General features: G+C 43.1%; 1 protein-coding gene across 24 annotated transcripts in view; it reads right to left on the reverse strand.

Annotated features, from left to right (window-relative positions):
* Positions 1-22,777, reverse strand: part of SVIL (supervillin) — a 223,898-nt gene that overhangs the window by 34,221 nt on the left and 166,900 nt on the right. For 18 of the 24 annotated variants that reach the window (XM_070501106.1, XM_070501096.1, XM_070501102.1 and 15 more), the window contains 7 exons: positions 21,887-22,463; positions 20,820-21,045; positions 12,717-12,846; positions 10,664-10,708; positions 8,838-8,885; positions 8,214-8,291; positions 1,577-1,724 (listed from right to left, as the gene is read on the reverse strand). In XM_070501106.1, the coding sequence (XP_070357207.1) occupies positions 1,577-1,724; positions 8,214-8,291; positions 8,838-8,885; positions 10,664-10,708; positions 12,717-12,846; positions 20,820-21,045; positions 21,887-22,463 (1,252 nt within the window). The remainder of the gene's footprint in view (positions 1-1,576; positions 1,725-8,213; positions 8,292-8,837; positions 8,886-10,663; positions 10,709-12,716; positions 12,847-20,819; positions 21,046-21,886; positions 22,464-22,777) is intronic. The other 6 variants (XM_070501109.1, XM_070501110.1, XM_070501108.1 and 3 more) reach the window with 1 other exon arrangement.

Below are 22,777 nucleotides of genomic sequence, written 5' to 3' on the forward strand. Positions count from 1 at the left end.
AGAGCTGAAGACTCCAGTGAAACACACAACCTAGTAGGTGGTAATGAATATTAGAAAACTAGGGTACAGTTTTTTCAATAGATTAAAAATACAAGAAAATTATTTCCGGAGCAAGCCTCAGAGCACCTGCTAAATAAAGAGCCTTGATTTACTCAGGAAAATCTGACAGCAAACATCCCCTAGGACAGGAACTTCTCTGGCCTAGCTCTCCAAACCTGTCTGACAGCAAGTCTCTTCCTCTGGTGTCACTGTGGACAAGGGCAGGGGTATGTGGTAGTAAGGACCGGCTTACAAATAAAATGTCATGTTTAAGATGGACGAGGAAGAAAAGAAACCAAAGTAAAAAGTTGTCAGGATAAAAATGGGGCTAGAATTTGGAAGATTGGTGTTCTGGTTCAAGTTCTCAGCTTGAGTTCTTCTGGCCCAATGTGGACTGCAGGGTCTGCTTTTGTTAACACAGGGATAGGGCTCATGCTAAAGTAGTTAACAGGATTACGCAGTTATGGAACTGATGGAGAAAATACTCAAAGGTTACCTCATTCTGGGAGAGTAAATTATCTTCTGTTATGCTTTGGCAATTCCAAGATGAGCTAAGAATAGACTGGGTAGAGAGGTTCTTCTACCAAGCTCTGAGTTAATCACAGTTCAGGGGTTTCCCTCCCATCCTCCCTTCCTTCTGAAAATATTTAGTATGAGCCTACAATGAGTTAGGTGCTAATTGTGAGTCAAGATCACAAAAATTTTTGAGAAAGGGGAAACACAAATCTACAAAGCTGATGACAATATAAGTTAATTCTAAGTGAATGTGAACACATCAATAAGTTAGGAAATTTGTTTTTAAATAGTAGCTTAGATAATGAAGGTATGTGCATATAGGTGACAAAGGGATCCCAAATTTTAACCATTTCTTATAGGTTATGGAGCCTCAAGCCTTTCTGGTGACTTTAAGAACCAGGTGATATGTCAGTCAATTTCATAAATCTTTGCATACAGGCTTCGCATCAGTTCCAAGAGCTCAGCTGCAGAAAAACGACCCTCTGCAGGGAAATCCCACTTCCTTGGATACATATTTGAGACATCTCTTAACACTGATCTGGATATCCGGCTTTGTAAGCCAGAGATCTCTGGTTTGATGGAAAGGGACCCAGGAATTACCCTAAAAGGGAGAAGAGAGAAATTCCTTCATCAAGAAAGACTTCTTTGGGTTAACTAATTGCCAGATGACAAGAAAATGGAAATAACTTAAACACAACTAACGGAAAGGACTAAGATGTGTTAGCACATTTGCAATTGCTTTTGAAACCTGCGCTTAATTTCCAAAAGGCTAAGTTTTGAAATGGGACTAATTGAATTATGCTTCTGACACTGAAGATGACGCTACTTATGAAGAAAAGTTTTCAGGAGGAATATCTCACGAAACATTCCCCAAAATCGTTTACACAACTTCAGTAAGGTTGAAAACTAAAGACCAGAGCTTGACTTTGTAAACTGAGGTAGCACACAGCACCCTCCCCTCCGCGCGGAGCGTGTGCGCGCCCGCCACAAGTACGCACGCACGCAGCACACACACGCGGACCTTTCTTCACCATTCTGCCGGCCACCGTAAACTGGGTGGAGTCGTTGGCTGCTCCTTTGCCTTTTGTCTTCCAGGCGTCTTCTCTCACGGAAATGAGGTGCTTCCTCTCTTCGATAGACATCTGGCTCTCCGGACTTTCTGTGACCCGCTGTTGATAAAGCGCACCAAGGAAAGAGGGGAGGGAAATGGTGGAGACGTGAATACGAGCCTGTAGCATTTCGCGAGCTGACAAGCGGGCGAGCGGAGAGGAGGACTACATTGTCAACACTGTCCCCATCACTGTCCTGTCCGCAGTGCGTCTGGCTTCCCCGTTCCCAGCTTGGGTTAGAGATCAGCACCCACAATACTGAAACTTTAGTTTAAAACTTTGGTTTTCTTCACTTATTTGTTTGGAACGCTAGAACGCCCAAATGATACTTTGCAAACATGACAAAAACAGCGAGCCTGTCTTCACGCTATGAACTTGACGTGGTTTTCAAGTTGTCCCGCGTCACTCATCTAAACTCAGCTGATGAGGAAATTTTATCCATCCATGCTCATAAGGAACATGGTCAGTCTGGAAAATCTTACCCACCGAGTTCATAATAACGTGGTCAATTACAAAGGAGGGAAGGCTGACGAGGAAGAAGGGTGTTAGAAGGAGGTTTGCTGGAACTCCGCATGCTTTTTCCTCCAGCAAGTGTTACCTGGGCAGGTAGGCAACCAGATCAGCCCGCAGACGTGACTTTAAGTCATAGTATGTGTGACATTGAGGACGAAGTGTGCTATAAGCATAACCTACATGTGTAATAACATTTCTACCTAAAAAGTGCTTTCAGAAGTTTCTAATTGGGGTTCTGGAGACACCTGCTGCTTCGATTTCCAAGCCGTTGGTGACACTCATTTGGCCTAAAGAGAAGAAGCTGGGGGGACTGGAGGGAGAGCGGGGAAGGAGAAGGAGCTGAGGACAGGACTGGGACAGAGTGATGCGGCTGAGGTGGGAGGACAACGAGCGGGAGGAGGCAGAGCACAGGGCTCTGGGCACTCAGGGCAGCGAGGGGAAGGAGCTGGGGGAGGAGTGGGGTGATGCGGGAGGTCCTCAAATGTTAGCAGGACAGCTTGCTTTCTCTCCTCCTTCAGGCCATCCCTCCTTTCACTACAAAATCCCTCTGTGGGGGGGGGGGTGGCGGGGAGGGGCATGGGACAGGAGGAGAAGTGGGGAGAGGGGCAGGTGCTGTGGGAGCTAGTATTGAAGAAGGAAGAGAGGAAAAGCATCCTTTCCAGGGCAGAAAGAGCCTCCCTCGGATGTCCACCTCCAGGTCCTTCCTACAAAACGGGCTCTAAAGATGGCGATGGTCATCAGGCAGCAGTGGGGGCTGGGGGTGGAGTGGGGGAGGCAGCAGAGGCCCACAATTGGTGGACCTGGTCAAGGGCACATGAGCGTGTCCTGTCGATTATGGCAACTTTTCCATGTGTTTTAAATTTTATCAAAATAAAAAATTATCAAAAAATTTAAAAATTCTTTCTGTTAGCCTTCACACTCAGGATTGGTGAGATGACCCTAATTCCAAGGAACTCTCTGAACCACATGCCCTTATGAAACAAACTGTTAGGCTGACTTGCCAGGAAGACCTCATGGAAACTCAAAAAAGAGAGTATGTTTTCTTTGAAAATGAAGTTTCAAGAGTGAATTTTAATCAAATCAATATGGCTTTAAGCACTTTGCTTAAAATATTTTGAAAAAGCGTATAAAGTGCCAAGAAAGTTTGCTTCTGCAAAGATCCAGACATCACTAGTTCTATGGTGAACTCAGTGACACATCTCCAAAGCCCTGGGTGTGCCAGTGGGATGTGGCTAATGATTCAGAAAAATGGCATCCCTGAATCAACCATTCCGTCTCCCAAAGCACCGGATTCCCCTGGACCTGCCGCAAGAACCTGATGGATATGAGCCCTGGCATCATACAGCTGTTTTAGGATTTAATGCTGCCAGTAGTTTGCCAGATCTCTAAGGAGGAGTATTTTTTTGACTCCTCTCTAAATGATAATATTAAACATAAAGGTTTTTGCTTCTCTAGAAGTTTCACTTTAACTTTGCTCCTTAGTAGGTTGGTTTAGGGCCCTCTAATTCCCCTATCTGTCTTTAGATGGCTCTATAATGGGGGAAGGAATAGACAGCTTATTTATTCACTGAAGAAATTAATAAAACCTATCACAAGTTGCTATTAAATTTTAGAACTCAAAATATGAAAACAAGATGGACCAGTGAGATCTTTGTCCATTGACTTTTTTTTTTAGCTTAAAACTTCATTATTGTCCTGTTTTGGTCTTCTAAGTTTTTCTTTCCTCATTTAGAGGAGGACATAATCCATATTATGATAAGTATTGTGTCATTTTCCAGGTTTATCCAGGTTTAGCTGATGATGTTTAAGTTTGGCCAGAACAGTGAGAGTTGGGGCATTATGAATGGAAGCCGTGCCCCATCCATCCGTCACGCTGCCAATAGCAACCCCATGAAGGGGGAGAGATGGAGGGAGCGGGGAGGGAATAAGAGAGAGAGAGAGAGGCGGGCGGAGTGTGTGTGTGTGTGTGTAGAAGGCATGAAGAGTTGGGAAGAGAGACGGGTCTCAGGTGGACAGAGCCTTGGTAGGACGCGGCTGGAAAGTGTGACGAGGATCAGTCTGCAAGAATGTTTTCAGGTTACCACATTGTTACTGATGGGTTTGCCTCTCTACACCTACTGAGAAATCATTGTGCAAATCTCACCCAAAACTTCTGACACAGGAGGTGATACAAGAGAAAGCAGAACTGACGTGCCTTACTAGGATTCACGCAGACTTAAGGGCGGGATTCTTCCCCAACTGGAGCGCTTGAGGGACAGAAAAGACCGTGAGCTGGCCTTTAAAGTTTTAGCTAACTCACTTCTAGTTAAACGAAACATCTAGTTAGATGTTTTTATCTAACTCACATCTAGTTAAACTAAATTATAGGAAGAAATAATAAGTAATAGAAATAAAGCAAAATGACAAATCAGTACTTCTCAATTTTCAAAAATGCTGTCACCATTTAGAATTCTGGGGACTGTTAAAGAAATTTAGCTTTGCCCCACCCTTAAGTGATTTCAGGCCACTGTCAGTGCATGCTGCCTCAAGTGGCCTGAACAAACCATGAAAAAAGATCTCAACGAGGCGTAGAACTCAAAGTAACCATAATCTGGTCTTGTGACCATTTACCAGCAACTAAGATGAAAGTAGAAGAATAATAAAGGAAAATCTTATTTCGGTACAGCCCTGAGGCATTCAAGGAAGAAGAAAATGTATATTAAAGCCTGACAGAGAGAAAAACAGTCCATCTAGACAGAGCTGGTGTGCCGTTTACTCTGTTTTCTTCTCTGAGCCTCTGCATTATTGCATATTGATTTTAGGACTGCTGGAGGAAAGGATTCTCCAAGAACACTGGTGTGCCAGTGCCACATAACTGGTATATAAGATGTTTATCTAGGAAAATGCTCAAGAAGTAAAAATATAGGATTTTTAAAGCCATTTTAATTTTGAATGGATAAAACACAGATGGCCTCTGGTAAATGTTACTTTTATTTAAACTTAAAAATATATGGAGAGATATTCCATGTTCATGGATTGGAAGATGCAATATTGTTAAGATGTCATTTCTTTCCAACTTGATCTATAGATTTGGTGCAATTCCAATCAAAATACCAGCAAGTCATTTTGTGGATATTGATGAACTGATTCTAAAGTTTATATGGTCAGGCAAAAGACCCAGAGGAGCCAACACAATATTGAAGGAGAACAAAGTCAGAGGACTGACGCTACCCGACTTCCAGACTTACTGTAAAGCTACAGGAATCAAGACAGTGTGGTACTGACAAAAAAAAAAAAGACAAATAGATCAACAGAACAGCATAGAGAGCCAGAAATAGACCTACTCAAATATACTCAGCTAATCTTTGAAAGGAGCGAAGGCAATACAGTGGAGAAAAGATAGTCTTTTCAACAAATGGTGCTGGAATAACTGGATATCTGCATGCAAAAAAAAAAAAAAAAGAAAGAAAGAAGAAAAAGAAAAAAGAAAAGAAAGAGAAAGAAAGAAAGAAAGAAAAAGAACCTAGCCACAGACTTAACACCCTTTACAAAAACTGACTCAAAATGTATCATAGATCTAAATGGAAATACAAAACTATACAATTTGTAGAAGAAAATCTAGATGACCTTGGGTTCAGTGGTGACTTCTTAGATACAACACTAAAGGCATGATCTGTGAAACAAATAATTGATAAACTGGACTTCATTGCCATTAAAAACTTTTGCTTGCTGAAAGACACTGTCAAGAGAATGAGGAGAAAAGCCACAGACTGGGAGAAAATATTTGCAAAAGACACATCTGATAAAGAACTGTTATCCAAAGTATAAAAAGAAGTCTTAAAACTCAACGATAAGAAAACAAATGACCAATTAAAAAATGGGCAAAAGATCTGAACATATTTCTCACCAAAGAAGATATACACATGGCAAGTAAGCAAATGAAAAGATGCTCAACATCCTCTGTCATCAGGGAAATACAAATTCAATCAAAAACGAGATTGTTGTTGCTTTGCAAGACAATGAGATCGCTACACACCTATTAGAATGGCAAAAATCCAAAACAGCGACTGCTGGCGAGGATGTGGAGCAGTAAGAACTCTCGTTCATTGCTGTTGGGAATGCAAAATGGTGCAGCCACTTTGCAACACAGTTTGGCAGCTTCTTACAAAACTAAACATATTCTTACTACATGATCCAGCAATCCTGCTCCTTGGTATTTACTCAGAGGAGCTGAAAAGTTATAGCTATACCAAAACTTACATATGGATATTTATAGCAGCTTTCTTCGTTATTGCCAGAACGTGGAAGCAACCAAGATGTCCTGAGTAAGCAAATGGATAAATAAACTGTGGTACATCCAGATAAAGCAATATTATTCAGCACTGAATAGAAATGAGCTATCAAGTCATGAAAAGACATGGTGGAGCCTTAAATGCATATTACTAAGTGAAAGACGCCAATCTGAAAAGGCTGCTTACTGAATGAATCCAACTATATGACAATCTGGCAAAGGCAGAACTATGGAGACAGTGAAAAGATCAGTGGTTGCCAGGGTTTGCCGGGGAGGTAGGGATGAACAGGTGAAGCACAGAGGACTTCCTGGGCAGTGAAACTATTCTGTATGCTACCATAATGATGGATACATGCCGTTATACATTTGTCAAAATCCAAAGTGTGTACAACACCAAGAGTGAACCCAGATGTGAACTACAGATGTTGGGGGATAATGAGGGATCAATGTAGGTTCATCAGTTTTAACAAATGTACCAGTCTGGTGTGGGATGTTGATAGAACAGAAGGCAGTGTGTGTGGCTGGGCAGGAGGTATGTGGGAAATCTCTGAATTTCTGCTCAATTTTGCTGTGAACCTAAAACTGCTCTAAAAAATAAAAGCCATAAAAAATATACATACATGTAATATATATAAAACTTATATTTAAAGAGTTCAATAATATATCTTTTCTTTTAAAGTTTAATATTGACTTATTTAGAAGAAACAACAACTCATTTCTCCCCTTAGCAATGGGAGAGCAGGCTTGCTCCAGCTCCCCGCCTCATTCTCAGGGTGGACACTGACTGGCCATGTGGGCTGGGCTCTCACGGACCAGCACTCCTAACTTCAGAGGAAAGGAGTCAGAGAGAGTGAGGGAAGAGGCCGCCTTAGGGAGAAGGAATGGGAGTTTCCATTAGTGAAGATGCGAGATGAAGACAGGAGGACCCACCAGACATCTCTCTCGCTGGCAGCACTCTGTCGATTTCATATTCGAAATCCCGCGCCTCTCCCTCAAAGACCTGTTTTGTCACTACTGGTCCTAAGGGAACAGTTTTCAGTTAGAGGCCACCTTAGGGGTGATAAAGTCCCAGTCCGGATGAGGAGACCGAGGCCCTAAGAGGGAAGTGACTGGGCACTGGGATTCATGGCAAAGTGGATGCAGGCACATTTCATAGCTATTTTGACACCAGGATGTTCCAAGGGGAATACAAACAATCACTGACATTTTCAACTTTAAAAATTATCGCATATTCTGCACCAAGAGGGTCACTCAGCCCCCTCTGGGGTGGCATTCAGACGGGGGCAGTGTGGATGGAGGGTAAGGGCCAGGAGGTCTGTGGTTTTTCATTTAAACAGAGCCACTGCAACCAGCTCACGTCAGCCCAGCTCTTCTGTACTGCCCCCCACACCCCAAACTGCCTCCACCCTATCTGCCCCCTTCATCGAGCTGAGCAAGGGGACGTCGCCACTGCGCTGGAGCAAGGACCACTTGGGGGTATTTCTTGGGCTCCTGACTCAACTTAGGATGTTGAGCTTGGAGGTTAAAAGGGAAATTTTCCTCTTAAACCAGTTTCATGGCTATGAGGCGAATTAATACCATTGGCTCTACCTAAAAGTCTGGAGCCAAGGAGGCGATGTGTGGGACTGACTCTAACTACATGGAGAATGGCTTACACACACACACACACACAAATGCAGCAGAGGAGTTTCTTCCCAAATGAAACAAATTCTTCCCTGCTGCTCAGAAATTGCAATGAGGCTTAACACACAGAGGCTGTTCCTCACCTGATTAACAGATACAAAAGACAGGTATTTATGGGCAGCAGGTATAGCAGGAGAATAAGTAGAAGCATACACAGGTTCCTATAGAGCAAAGCAAGAGGATTAGAGGTGAGGAGAGAAGATTGACCGGAGCAGGGTGGGGAAGGAGAGAGACCAAAACAATGAATTCTCTGACGGAATGTTAATTTACTCATTGCAATTTCAGTTCTCTTTTCAAGAGAGTCTTTCCTATTTGATTATTCTTTTAGAATGCTAAATAAATCCACACAAGCACAGTAAATATACCCGAGTCAGCTTTGTGCAGTAATTAAATGAGTTAATGGCATGATTACTGCAATTTATATAAAATATCCAGTTACAGAAAGGAGAACCATGTCTTTCATTGACAGTTTGAATATTTAACATAAAACATCTTCTTTAAAGCCTTTAAAGTTTTTTCATTACATGATTTAAAAAAAAATGTAAGGAAACAGGATAATTCTCCTCTCTGGATAAAGGTGGCATCTCGCCTTGGGATAAACACTGAGCAGAGAGGACAGCCAAGGGAACCATCGAGGATGAGAATTACACGTGGCCAGTTGTCACTGGCTACAATGTAGAGGACACCTATGTTAGAGTCAGGCTTACCCAAAGCAGATTAGAAATGGCACTATCATCTGTAAATCCTCCTTCTTCCTACAGGTTAAAACAAATAGGAATCATTGCAGAGTGTCGAAAGAGCAGGGTCGAGTTAGGGTGTCACAATCATTTTCAGGTAGTCTGTGCCCAGTTCAGTGAAAGCATGCACATGCCCACACGATGCGGTGTGGCACACACACCAGGAGAACTCATCCCTGGTCAACGGGATGATAAGCTTCAGTCTGGAGCTCATCCCATCAGCCTTTCTCTCTCTCCTATCCTTGCTCCTAAAATTGACTTCCTTCTCCTGAATTGTGATTTGGAATTTCAACGACAGCAGGCAGTTTGAACATGAATGTGGCTGATTCATCTTCCTTGAATTTTCAAGGACTCGTTCTGGGGACATCATAGATCTTAGCTTGATTCACTGACCTGATACTGCTGAGCACAGCAGGTATCAAATCCTAACCTACGACTCAGAAGTAGAAAGGGAGCTGTAAAGGCAAACCCTATAAAGGGTTTTGACTTCCTGGAAAAGTCTGATATTCTGGATGATTATCTTCAAAGGGTATGGGAATGCCTGTACATGCCTTATTGTTGAATACGCCAAAATGGGGTTGGAATTTAAATAATAATTTGGCGAAAATAAATAATTGCAACCTAGTTGTAACAGAAAGACCCCTTGCCAAATCACTTCTTTAAAAGCTTGCGTCATTTCATTTCTCTCAGTCTTTAGATGGAATGAGTTACTCTGGAGGAAACTGTCCACAGGTCATGCTCAAGTGCACGCACTCCACACGGTGTGAACCACGCCAAATCTACAAACCAAATGGCTTTCCCATCTTTAGAACTAATTTTATACGCTACACAAGCAAAATGTTTGTCAGGTAAGCACTGCCCTAGATTAAACCAAGAACAGAAGAAAGGAGAGAGAAGAAAAGAAGTCGTCAAGGGAGAGAGAGGGCGAGGAGAAAGAACCCAAATGATTTATCACAGGAAAAGAGAGAGTCAGCTAGGTAACTGATTAGTGCTCTTATGGTCCAAATCATCAATCTTAATTTTGGGGGATAAATTTAAAAGGCAAGGAACTGCTGTGCAGTTGCATATTCCCTGAGACATGACTGATCTTTCAGTAGGGAAAGGAAAACTCTTAGTTTCCCAAATCTATTCATGGGCCAAGAGAATATTTTCTTACCATGTAGGACCCAAAATGAGATGTTGGTTAAAACACCACAAATCTGTTTTGTTTTGGGACAAATCCTTTGACAGAAACAAAACAGTTACAGATTTTCAAGGCTTCCTTTATATATTTTTTAATGTGGCTACTAGACAATCTAAAATTACTTATGTGGCTCACATTATATTTTTATTGGACAGCATGGATTTTCACAGGGGCAATGGAAGTGATTTATATCAAGTCTGTCTCTATTTCCTGCCTCCTCTGCTTTCCCACGGCTGCAACTCACAGGACCGTGCTCACCACACACAAAAGCTTGAGGAGGACAAGCTGTAAATGTCTGATAACCATGAACATGGTTTGCTGAATTCAGAAATTGTGCAGGAAGTGATGACCTGACTGCAAAACCACCTCCTTTCCACCTCGGTGGAAAAGATGGAAGGTTCCGGAGCGTGTTTCCCTGAGCAGCTCTCGATCAGCAAGTCTGCATCCAGTGCATGCAGCAAGATCCCACGTGCATGCACCATGTGTCACGAATGTCTTTCCTTCTCCAGGGCGGCATTCGGACCCCCAGCAAGCAGTGGCATTTCTCCAGCACTCCTCCTCAGCTATGTGGGGAGTGTCTTAAGACAGACCAGGTGTAAGGCACCTCACCTACCTCCTCCGAGCACAGGGAAGGTGTGACTGAAATATACGGCGGGCCCTTGGGAAGAAATGAAGCCAAGGGCTTATCAGAGGCCATGTGAAACCCACTTGACCTCAAGAGAACTTGACATTTCCCAATGTCTGCTACAAACGCCTAAAATAGACAGGCTTATTTTAACTTCAAAGAGCTGACTGTCTCGGGCCAAAGGGAACTAGGTCACTGAGGAGGAGCAGGAAGAGTGAGTTCACTATTGCTGCGGAATCTGCAGCTTCCATTAGGCCGAGGGACATCATTCCACACTCAAGCCCGGCCATGCTGAGTCCCTGCTTCCTTCCCACCCCAAGGGCACCTGCAGACAGCTTCTCGCATTTCTTCCCTTCCAAAAATCTTAGCCGCGTGTTAAGGCATTCAGATCTCATCCTCTAGGCACAGCTTTCTGGTTTCCACAGCCTCAAAGGATCCCTCAGTCTTCTTAGGGATCCCTCCACTATTCATGAGGAATCTATCTAGCTTTGTGCTTTGTAGCTTGATTTTAATTCTCACCTGTCAGCTCCTAAGTCTTCTTTGCATCTTCCAAAATGACCAACAAGAGGTAAGAGTTAAAGTTATTTTTGAACCAATGATTTCAAGACCCTTCCACATAAAGTTTGTGGGTAATGGGGATAATGAGGGACCCACTTCACTTTAACTTCAAGATCTCATTCTTGAAATCCAAATTCCACACATACACTTTTTAATATCCAATTATATTTAAGAACTTTACAAATGGCTGAGAATTAAATGTCTTTAGTCATTATCTTTAACATCATGTATGTCTCAAAATAGAGAATTCAAATGGCTGTTCTGATTTAACCTATGAAGACACAGAACCCCCATATAAAAGTGTCAGAACTCCCGCCTCACAGTCTTCTGTGCATCCCTTTTTATGTAAGTTTCTTAACGCATAAAGATTACATTCATAGTCTCTCTCTTCTACAGATGCTCAAGCTGTTTTAGAACTAGAAAGAGTGATCAAAAGATGGAGGTATTTGTTTTTTCTCTTTTGTTTGAAGACTTTTGATCCTAGAGGTTGACCAGTGGATGGGTCACAGGTGTCCATGTTGCTTCCAGCCAGCAAGGACATGTGCAATCACAGGGCCGAACAGCAGGAAAGTCACCATCAGTTCCGAAAGTGTGCACTCACTGGTCAAAAGCTGGTCATCATTACATTAGTAATTTAACATGTCATCAACACTTTTGCATTTGAAATGCTTGCCAGTATTGATAACAATGTATTCCTTAATTTTAGTTAAACTTGTACATAGTTTATTTATTTTTCTTTTGAGGAAGATTAGCCCTGAGCTAACATCTGCCGCCAATCCTCCTCTTTTTGCTGAGGAAGATTGGCTCTGAACTAACATACATGCCCATCTTCCTCTACTTTATATGTGGGACGCCTGACACAGCATGGCTTGATGAGCAGTGTGTAGGTCCACACCCAGGATCCAAACCGGCAAACCACGGGCCACTGAAGTGGAGTGCACAAACTTCACTGCTACACCACTGGCTGGCCGCTAAACCTGTAACATATTTTGCTGTACATTCTCAATAAAAGCATACCTGCTCATTGTGAAACATGCTGACAATGATGATCATTGACCACAATTATGTCCTTACTTTGTATACTTGGGTTTTAAATCTCAGCATCAGACATTTAAGTCTGTATTTTATATGCAACTTATGAACTGTGAGTGGTCAATTAAAGTTTTTCATTATAAAGGCTTTAATAACATTGTAAAGTGGAACTTCATTTAAGAAGGTTTTAAACTGAAGTAAAGTACACACTTCAAACCTGAGCAGCTTGCTTGCTGATGCATTATGTATGTGGCACTGTTGCCAGTTCCATAACATCTCGAGACTTCACCTTTGATCAGCTCAGGAGCTGTGACAGGCCTGAAGTGTGTACTCTAGCAGCAGGGAGGTGCTAATGCTCAGAGCTGGAATAGTTAGGTCATGCACGCTGCCATCTGACGCTTCCACGCGCGGTGTTAGTCAGAATGCTTTTTCCTCCCATGGAAAGCATTACCTTCTTCTTGAGTGACTGTTCCACTTCTTGGATGTGCAGGCTGCTGCTGACAGATGCTTTGCCGTACTCCTGCTTTCTGGAAAGTCTGTTTTTCCAGTCTTCCTCACCGCTTTTCTTCAACAGTGCTAATCTAAGGGGAAAACAGGCCAACCAAAATGAGCTCAGCGCCAAACTCTTACTTGTAACAGAACCATAATTCAGGTAAGTTAGAAGTCTTTGGCCAATAAATGACCACAGCTACCTAATTTGAATCTTTTTGAATTTCATTTATTCTGAAAAAAGTATGTCTGGAAAAATAATATAGGAGTCCTTTACCAAGATGGTCCCAAAAATCTTAAGTTTATTGAAATGCAAAGCTGAAATCTGTTTTGCCAAATAAAAGACGCATCATAATTCCAACAAAGAAATCTATTTATTCCTGGCCCCTGGGCTGAGAGCAGGAGAGGAACCATGCCCAGAGGGCAATGTCTTCTAGTGACGCCTTCTGGTCATTTGATGAAATAACACTTAATGACTAAAGCTGGATAGTACTTATTTGCAGAAAATATAACAGAAACGGGTTTAAAAACGTAACGCTATAAAAATCTGACCATCAGGGGCCGGCCCCGTGGCTGAGTGGTTAAAGTTCCATGTGCTCCGCTTCGGTGGCTTGGGTTCGCGGGTTTGGATCCCGAGTGCGGACTTACTCTGCTCATCAGCCATGCTATGGAGGCATCCCACGTACAAAAAATAGAGGAAGACTGGCACAGATGTTAGCTTAGGGCTGATCTTCCTCAAGCAAACAAAAAAAAAAAGGAAGATTGGCAACGGATGTTAGATCAAGGCAAATCTTCCTCAGCAAAAAAACCACTGACCATCTCTTAATATCATACCTTTCAATCAAAGGCAAGAGATGATGTTTAATATTGTTTCTCTTACTATATCCTAAGCCCTGTTCTTGTATTCCAGGTGAACTTGGTCCTTCCAATCTATCTTCTTAATACAGAAACTATTCTCTACAAACCCATTTTTAAAAATTATTACTTCAGCTTCCCTCAGGGGAAAGCGATCTACAAAAAAAGAATCTAATTAATGGGGATTTTTGCCTAACCTACTTTAGTTCAACTGTGGTGTGACTTGATATAAAGTCGTTTGGATGTAATTGTCTGTGAAAGGTGATTTTCGTGAACATGAGGCTGTCTCATAATAATGAGTGCAGAAGTCTTAGGCATGTAAGTTGGACAAACAGACAAAAGATAAAAAGCAAAAAAGGGTGATCATTAAACTCATTTGACTTGATGCTCAAACAATTTCAAGATTAGGAAAAAAATGACTGTGCCCTTTCCGTCTCTGGTAGCCTGCCAGGCCAGGTCTTTTCACATCATTAATGCAGGTCCAGAAACAGTGTATTTTTAAGCAGCACATCAGCTCTAGTTTGGCTGTTAACTCCTGTCAATTAGCCTGGTCTCCTCTCCTCACTGGTCATATTGGGAACTGAACTATGGGCCTTCTAATAAGTTTCCTGACTCCATCAAATATCTGACTTGGAGATGGGGTAAAAAACAGCATACTACATGATAAAAGACTTGTTAAGGAAATAAGAAAACAAATTTTGCTGTACTTCAATTAGAATCCACGTACACCGACAAATTTATACATAATCATACCTTATACTTGTCTGTTCATTCAGTCAAAGAATAGAAAGCAAGCCATGAGGAAAAGAACTCCCCAAAAAGGGCAGGAGCTGTCAACTCTGGACCCAACCCCTTCCTCTATCTCTTTTCCTTCTCTTCCTTTCTGCTGTGTGACAGCAGAGAAGACTTCTAATGCTCATCCTATAAAACTGGTATAATGCCACCTTATCTATCTGTGATATGGTGATTTTTAATAAGTGATATATATTTGATCTTCACCCCCTTTCCTGGCACAGAGCTCCTAAAACCCTTGGAATTTCAAAGTGATGAGAGTGATAAAGGGGTCTTATTATATTAATGAGGTGACTTTTGGAAGCACTGAAGGATGGGGGCTGCTTGCCAGGGGAGCCAACCATGTGATTGGAGGTTTGGAACTTTCAGTCCCGCCCCCCGACCTCTGGGGAGGGGAGAGAGGCTGGAGATTGATTAAATTATCGACCATTGGCAACTGAACTTAATTGTGCCTATATAATGAAGCCTCCATAAAAAACCCCAAAGGACAAGGTTGAGAGAGCTCTCAGGTTGGTGGACACGTGGAGGTTTGGGGAGAATGGTGCGCTCAGAGAGAGCATGGAAGCTCCAGGCCCTTTCCCCAGGCCTTGCCCTGTGCGTCTCTTCCATCTGGCTGTTCCCGAGGTACAGCCTTGTTTAATAAACTGGAGATCTAGCAAATGAAATGTTTCTCTGAGTTCTGTGAGCTGCCCTAGCAAATTAATCAAACCCAAGGAGGGGTCACTGGAGCCTCCAATCCATAGCCAGTCAGTCAAAAGCACAGGTGACAACCTGGACTTGCGACTGGAGTCTACAGGGAGTGCGGGCAGCGAGTGGGCAGTCTTGTAGGACTGAGCCTTTAACCTGTGGCATCTGATGCTGTCTCTGGGTATCACATCTGAATGTGAGAATGACTAAGAGTTATCTCTTCTCTAGTTATTCTGAATGAGTCAGTTTTATTCTAATAAAAAAAAATCTAATAAAATCAACTCATGAAAAGAAATAATTAGTATTTCCATGCTGCAGAAGAGCTTTCAAAGGTTTCAAAATGTCTGTAGATGTGACTTTCAAAACGTAAGCACGCCAGTACTTTTCCACCAAATGAAGATGTCCTTCCAGTTCATCATCCGGTGACGAGACACGCACGGCGTCCACGTTCTCCTTGCAAACTGGCCCCAGAACCAGCTCTGCCTCTTGCTTCACCTTTGACCCAGACCAGTAGCTATGCACTTCGGCCATCGACCTCTTTAGTCATACTGGATTCCAAATGATGTGAGAGAATTAAAGGAAATCGAATTCATCCTCGTGAGTTGGATTTATTAAAAATAACGTGCTACAGTCTTTGAGGACATTCTCAAAAAGAAGTTCCCAAATGACTGGAGCAATGACAACAGTATCTAAATAATCACATGGTTTCCTTGGGGGCTGCTAGGAGGAATGTAAAACTGACTTAGAAAACAACAAATGTCGACTCTCTAATCACTTTACAGCCTACCTCCTACCCTGTGGATCTGTACAGCAACCTCTAAGAAACTGGATATCGTTATTCCCAATGTGCCGGACAAGGCATGGGGGCAGCCCCAGGCCCAGGATTTTATTAACCGAGGTCACATCACACGTCAGCGGGGCAGGAGATTGGGTCCCAGCCCAGGCCTGCCCTGCTCCCAGCGCATGGCTCGTCTCACTACCTCAGTGTGTTAGCTGACCAGACACATTTTTGCCCTAATGTTTTAGGAACTGCACCGTATTCTGGCTTCTTAGGTCCCGCCACCCCACCCCTGGGATGGCCTTCAAAGAAACCCCCATCCCCAACCCTGAAATCTTACTTCTGGATGTGTCAGCAGGGTCATCACCAGAGACTTCCAAAGACTACAGAGGAAGTGAAATAATACGGGAGAAACGGCTTCCATTGAGCGACAAGGCACTTGGACCCAGCCCTAGCGCACAGAGCGCAAAGGCTGGATAACTTGAAAATAACACGCCCTGGAACTTACACGCATTATTCCTGTCCCTTTAGATTTCCTTCCTGGTGTTCAACATGCTGAGGAGGGCAGCAGACCTTTCCAAGGGCAAGCTCTCCTCCCGCTGGCCCATGACCCTCCTGACTCCCTGCAGACCACCGTGCACAGAGAGGGCCAGGAGCACAGTGGCTGGTCCTACACATGCCATCAATCACGCCTATGCGATGCAAACAGCTGCCGGCACTTTGACCAGCCGCCCAGTCAGAGCGCTGCGTGCAGGGCTGTGCTGCTGAGAGCTAGGCGTCTGCTCAGTCTGAGGCTGCCAACTCAGGGAGCGGCATGGCGGTAGCTGGTTAACCCCAAGGCCTGGCCCGGGGCCTCTGGGCCCTGTGCTGGCTGGGCTGCCCGGGGGAACGGCTACCCTCCGCCACAGCCCACATTTCTTCAGCAGGGACACCAGCCTACGAGGGCCAGGTCAGTGGACTGATGGGAGAGCCCTGCCTGATGAGAACAAGTTCTGGCAGTCAGGGCCGGGTCAAATACGGGACAGGCAAACCACGCACCCCTCCTCTTCACTACGTTTTTTTCTTCTCTTTCCTCATTTCATAGAATCCCAGGCACCACACAGACTTCAGATTGGGCTGAAGAGGACTTACTGATGTAAGTGTTTATATCAGATCTTGGCCTCGGCTAGTTTGCAGGCTGGGGGAGTGAGCTAATATGTCTTCTCAATGTGGACAAATCAAAGATCAGAAAAAGAGGCTGCAAAGGGAAATGACACCTCTCTCCCTAATTCTTACATAAATCGGGGGGCCTTCCGGGGGCTGAAATCTCCCAGCTTCAAGGTAGGAACCGCAAGTCTGTTGGGGAAGCATGGACACAGCCTCTGGCTGGGTGGAGAGCGCAGCGTGGATGGAGAGGCTGCAGGGAGCCAGGAAGGACCCTCCTGGCCCCCAATGGCAGAATTCTGCAGGCTGCCGAGAGGCTGGGGGCAGATTCTTCGACATTTCCAGGGAGTTCAACTAAGTCCTTACACTCCATCAATTTCCCAGTGAAAGGATGGCTTTTTTTGCCTTTTTTAGTAATCTTCTCCCCCAAATATGAAAGCACAAGATTCAGTTGTTTTAGCAATTGTGGAAATAACATTTCTAAAGGCCTAGTACACTTTTAAAGAGATACCAAAGTTTTATTCCTAAATAACATAAAATTCATTTGATTTAGAACTCATTTCAAAAAGTACCCAAGCAGGCATAATTTAAACTCGAATCATTTAGGCAGTTATGAAACAGTGATGTCATTAATCCAGGGGAAAAGGCAGATTGCATCCTAAGTTTTATGCTAGTTATGGTTCAAACTTGACATCCTAGATGTCAGAAAAGATGAAAAAAGAAAAGGAACTTTTAGATCTGTTGCCTTGAGCAGCAAACATATTCTAAAAGAGAAACCTATTGAGGATTTCCTGTAATTTCTTCGTTGCTACACTTTTCTAAGACTTAGTTTATCCAGACAAAATGGGGATACTGCTGCCTCCCCCCACTAAGGGCTGTCTCCAGCACTAAATCAGGTGATACACGAGAAATGCTGAGGGCAAGACAGGATGCTGGCCGGTCCCCAGTATGGAGGACTCAACAACGCAAGTCTTGAGCAGGAGAGAGATGGCACACAAGCCTGGGCAAGGCAGAGTCACATCCTCTGGGCTGCAGCTGTTTAGAAGAAATGGTGAAGGTAGCCTGCAAAGTCCAGTCTCTATTTCCTAGTCTGAAAGGCGAAAGTGAATGAAATGTGAAACAAGCCACACAAAGAACACGTAAATTGAACGAATTAATACAAGAGTTGGGCAAAATCCTTCTCACATTACTGTTGAGCTAAAATTTCTGCCCTCTTATCAATTTCTCCTGATGAGAAGAAATGTTAGCTGCTAAAATGCTAATGTGAACACTGCATTCTGGCCACATGTGTCAGGGGGAGAGTTGGAGACCAGCCCTGGGGTCTGTTCTAGTCTTCACATGGCCTAGTGACCACTGGAACTAAACCCCCCCTTTGGTAAACAAGCCAGTCAGAGGAGGTTAGAATAAGGTTTAAAAGTTCTATTTTATGTCACCTCAAAAGGGAAAAGTAAACCCCAAATATAATTGGCCCTCTGGATCCACGGTTCCACATCTGCGAATTCAACCAACTGCAGGTGGAAATGCTTAGGATCCTTGCACCTGTACTGAACATGTACATACTTTTTTTTCTTGTCATTATTCCCTAAAAAATACAGCATGAGAACTATTTACATAGAATTTACACTGGATTAGGCATTATAAGTCATGTAGGCAGGATTTAAGTATAGGAGAGGGGTCCTGGACCTAACTGCCCCTCAGACACTTAGGGACAGGGACAACTGTAAATATATGAATCGCATTCTTATTTTAAATAGGCCAAGTTTCATGATCTCATCTTAATAAAAGGGAGGGATTACGAGCCCCGCTTAGGGAAAAGCTATCACAGATGGATTGTGAAGATATGTAGTTTTGTTATTTCAGCCAAGTACAAAGGAAAGTACTATCAGGATAACAGGGAAAGATCACTAGCAATATATTTTGTATGAGCATAATTTATCACAAACAGAGGTGCTAAATAAAGCGTGCTCATCCTTTTTTAAGCGTATATTTTAACAATTAAACTGAATAGCCGAATAGTTATCAAGGCTTCCTTAATCATGGTTCTGACAGACTGCATTCAGAAGCTTCTTGGAGGCTGTGAGAAGTTGTCTCCCACCAGCAAAAGGTGCGCATGCACACACAGTCGATTCTGAACATGCTTCCAGCAGTTCACAGAGACCTTACAGCCATCCTTGAACTCCTCAGACATCCACGAAGCTCGGGTTATAAAGCTGTGCCTTTACGGCATCTCACATTTTTTTAAATGAGAATTTATAATAAAATTTAAGCTGCTTCCAGAAAGATACAAATAAACTAAAATTCACTAAAAACAGGCAAGTAAATCAAGAATTATTGCACAGTAGGTAAACATAAAACTTCGTCAAAAGGTCTAAGTGACAACAGACAGAATATGCTCAAAGATGGAGAATCTCCCTTAAAAGCCTCTAAAAGAAGAGGGCATATTAGTATTTCCCACTGGAATTTTACCATGGGAATATTTTCTCATGTACAAAAGATCAGAACTTGTGTATAAGTGATAAATTCCCTTAAATGATATCTCTTCCTTCTCACCTATCCAGTTATCAAAAGTTGGATCTCTGGGAGCAAACTCTCGCTCAGCCAGGTTTCCATGGAGAAGGACTTCACGCCAGCACAGGCCAAATTGCTTCTCTGATTTAAGACATCACTCTTTTATTTAGTTTACCCTTTGGCCCTTGACCTATGCCTCAGTCTAGTAGGTCTAATTTGTTGTGAATTTTAAATAAGTAAAGGCAAAAGAAAATATGATATAACAACTTTATGAATTTGTCAGTTGAAAAAAGCTCCATCTGTTTAATAATTTATGAATAATGTTCAAAAAACTTGTCTTGGAAAACAGAATGAATTTTCATTGTGGTTTGATAATGTAGTCCTAAGTAGTTTAAAATGTATCTAGAAAAACAAGAATGGCCAGTGCGTGACAGAGCAAGAAAACTTCTGAATGGTGGGAGGTGCTAAGGAAGGGTCCAGACCGGCAGAACCATAAAGAACAGACACGGAAATAGTTCTGCCAATCAAACTGGGAAATCAACGCGACCTTTCTTCACCCAGTATTCCTGTCACTCTTACATCTTTTGATGCTTAATTCCACTGTGGCTAAAGGTTACCAAGGAAAATACAACCCAAAATATTTAGCTCTGATTCTTTGTATCTGTCCCATTTAAATATACCCTCTCAATCCTCCATCATTCTTTTGAATGAAATGAGGTTACAGTGTTATTTGATACTCAAATGTAATCTTTCATAGCTATTACCTGATATAAAATTCCTAAACACAGTTCAGAAAAGTCATCCATTTTACTTTCTGTAAAATAAACAAAACTTAGATTCTAATCCCAAAGATTTATATCCTAAATATGAATTTATCTTCATTCGCACCACATATATTTTACCTAGACAAATAGTCACAGGTGGGGTGTGCATTCAATTTGAAGCCATGTGTATCTGATACTGAAAGCCAAGTTCTCTGCTCCCATGACTGGATAGTCAAAGAATTTAACATAAAAAAGAAAACGGGACCACAAACAAATAAAGCAAGGGCAAGTCTGTTTCTGTGTTTCCTCCTCTGAGTCAGGAACCGGCGCTCTTCTGGCGACACCAAACCAGGCACTGGGGTGAATGCGCTTCACTCAAATAACTTGACTTTCCCAAAGAATTCGAGCGTAACAGCACATCCCCTTACGCAGTTGGATTCATGATTTCATCTCTTTGCCCATTACTAGATCTTTTTCTAAAAGTAAGTTGTGAGCTCCTCTCTAACAGCATTACTTTGCAATCATTCAATCTTATTACCTTTCTTTAATTGACATGGTCTTGCTGGGCGAATCCAGGACACCCTCCACCGTGGGTGCTTTGATCTCTCCAGCAGCAAACATCGCACATGGATTCTTATAGAGTTTCTCCTGTGGTTGTTCTGAGGGATCTTGCTGTTTCCAGGACACCGGGGTTGCAGTTTGAGCCACAGCTTTCCTGGCAGCGGTGCCTGGCTGCTCAGAGCCGGGCTCCCCGAACTCTGCCGCTGGGAAGGAAAGGAGCAAGGTCAGCAGTCAGCACTCACTCCTCCGGGCAGACATTCCTCCAGCTCTTTGCCCCTCAACCGTCCGCACTCGGAGGTCAATCCGGGGGCACGTGCTGGGCTACCCAACCCACTTGGATTTATGTCAGTCTCTGGCACGCTATATTCTGTGAGAAAACCAAACTTCCCAGTGGATTACTCCACACAGCAAATCGTTTTGTGACAATTGGTCTTTTCCTGTGTGCAAGACACAGGAAGTCAGCTTTAACTATACACTACAGGATGTTTCTACTCCTCCAAAACAATACTTTCACATTTCAAATGCGCCATACTCACAAACCAAAACCACTATTATAACGTACACACTATCATTTTATGTGAATGTAGAAAGAGAATTAAAGTCCCCTGCTGCATGGCTGGCTGCTCTGCGGAAGAGGAACGCAGAAAGAGTCTGTCTGCAAAGCCACAGACCAGGTTCAGGTCTCACGCCCTCTGCCCAGCCCTGGACTTTTGGGGTCAGCAACTTATCAAAGGCACCAACAGAGCTGGCAGTTCACAAGGCTGTTATGTGAATTAATGTGACCAAAGTCATCAAAAACCCTTATCAAGATGTGTGAAAGCGTGTCAGGTACTTTTTATTGCTGAGAAATTGATTTCTGAACAAGTCAGATTCAAGGGGAGGAGAAGTTTCGGGGATAGTCGGATTCCACTGGCCTTTTAATCAATACTAGTTATAAACTGCCTTCATAATTTAGCTAAAAGCAGTCACAAACACATGCAACCAATCCAGCAGAAACTAAAACCCCAGTTGGTTTCCAAAACTTTAGGAGCACCAGTAACTTACCCCTTAGGGAAAATTTCCTTTTTGACACATTCTCCATGGCCACCGTCTCGTCAAAGGGCTGCCTGTCCTTTGAGTCTGGGCTCCCTTGTGCAGAGCTTTGAGCCGTGGGAAATTCCTGCAGTTCATCACCAAGATGAGCCGTGGGAGGACTAGCTAGTTCCAGGCTTCCCTTCCTCAGAACAGCATATTTGGGTTCTCTATGGCTGTCTCCTTCCCGGACTCTGTTCAGGATGGGGTAGGACGGCTCTGCTTCCTCAAAGGAGCTGTACTTTTTAACACCACCATCTCCACCTGTCAAGACTTGCTTGCTTTCCATCTCTCCAAATTCTCTCAACATTCCTTTGTTCCCACTCCCCTCTACCGAAGGCTGCCAGGCTTGGGATTTCAGGATGCTTCTAACCGGAGAGTCTGAATTTTCTATTGAAGAAGGAAACCTATGGTCAGTGGCATTTGTGTTGTCATCCACAGATGGCTTTGTCCGAAGACTCCCGGCGTACATTGGAGTGACTGTAGATGCCACGGTGGACACTGATGTGTTAACAGCAGGTGAGAAAGGTATGAGCTTGCCACTTTGCACCTGGGAGGACACAGTTACAATGTAAAAAGCTGACTGAAAAATACAGTCTCTATAAATCCCAGCGTATGGATCCACATAGACCGAAATTCTACACGGAGGGCAGTTTCACTGCTTATCTTAGTGGAAAACCAATCCCAGACAGAGTTATATAAAGCATCTCATGAAGCAAAATCATCTGGTGAAAATCAGATTGTGCATCCTATTTTTCTCTCCACAGTGGACTCAAGCCAGATAGTTTCAGTAAGCAAATTATGAAAGCAAAGAAAGAGAAACATACTTGGGCTGGTTATCTTTCTTAGGAATGGAGTTATCAC

Source organism: Equus asinus, chromosome 29, assembly GCF_041296235.1.
Source record: "Equus asinus isolate D_3611 breed Donkey chromosome 29, EquAss-T2T_v2, whole genome shotgun sequence".
Taxonomy (NCBI): Eukaryota; Metazoa; Chordata; class Mammalia; order Perissodactyla; family Equidae; genus Equus; species Equus asinus.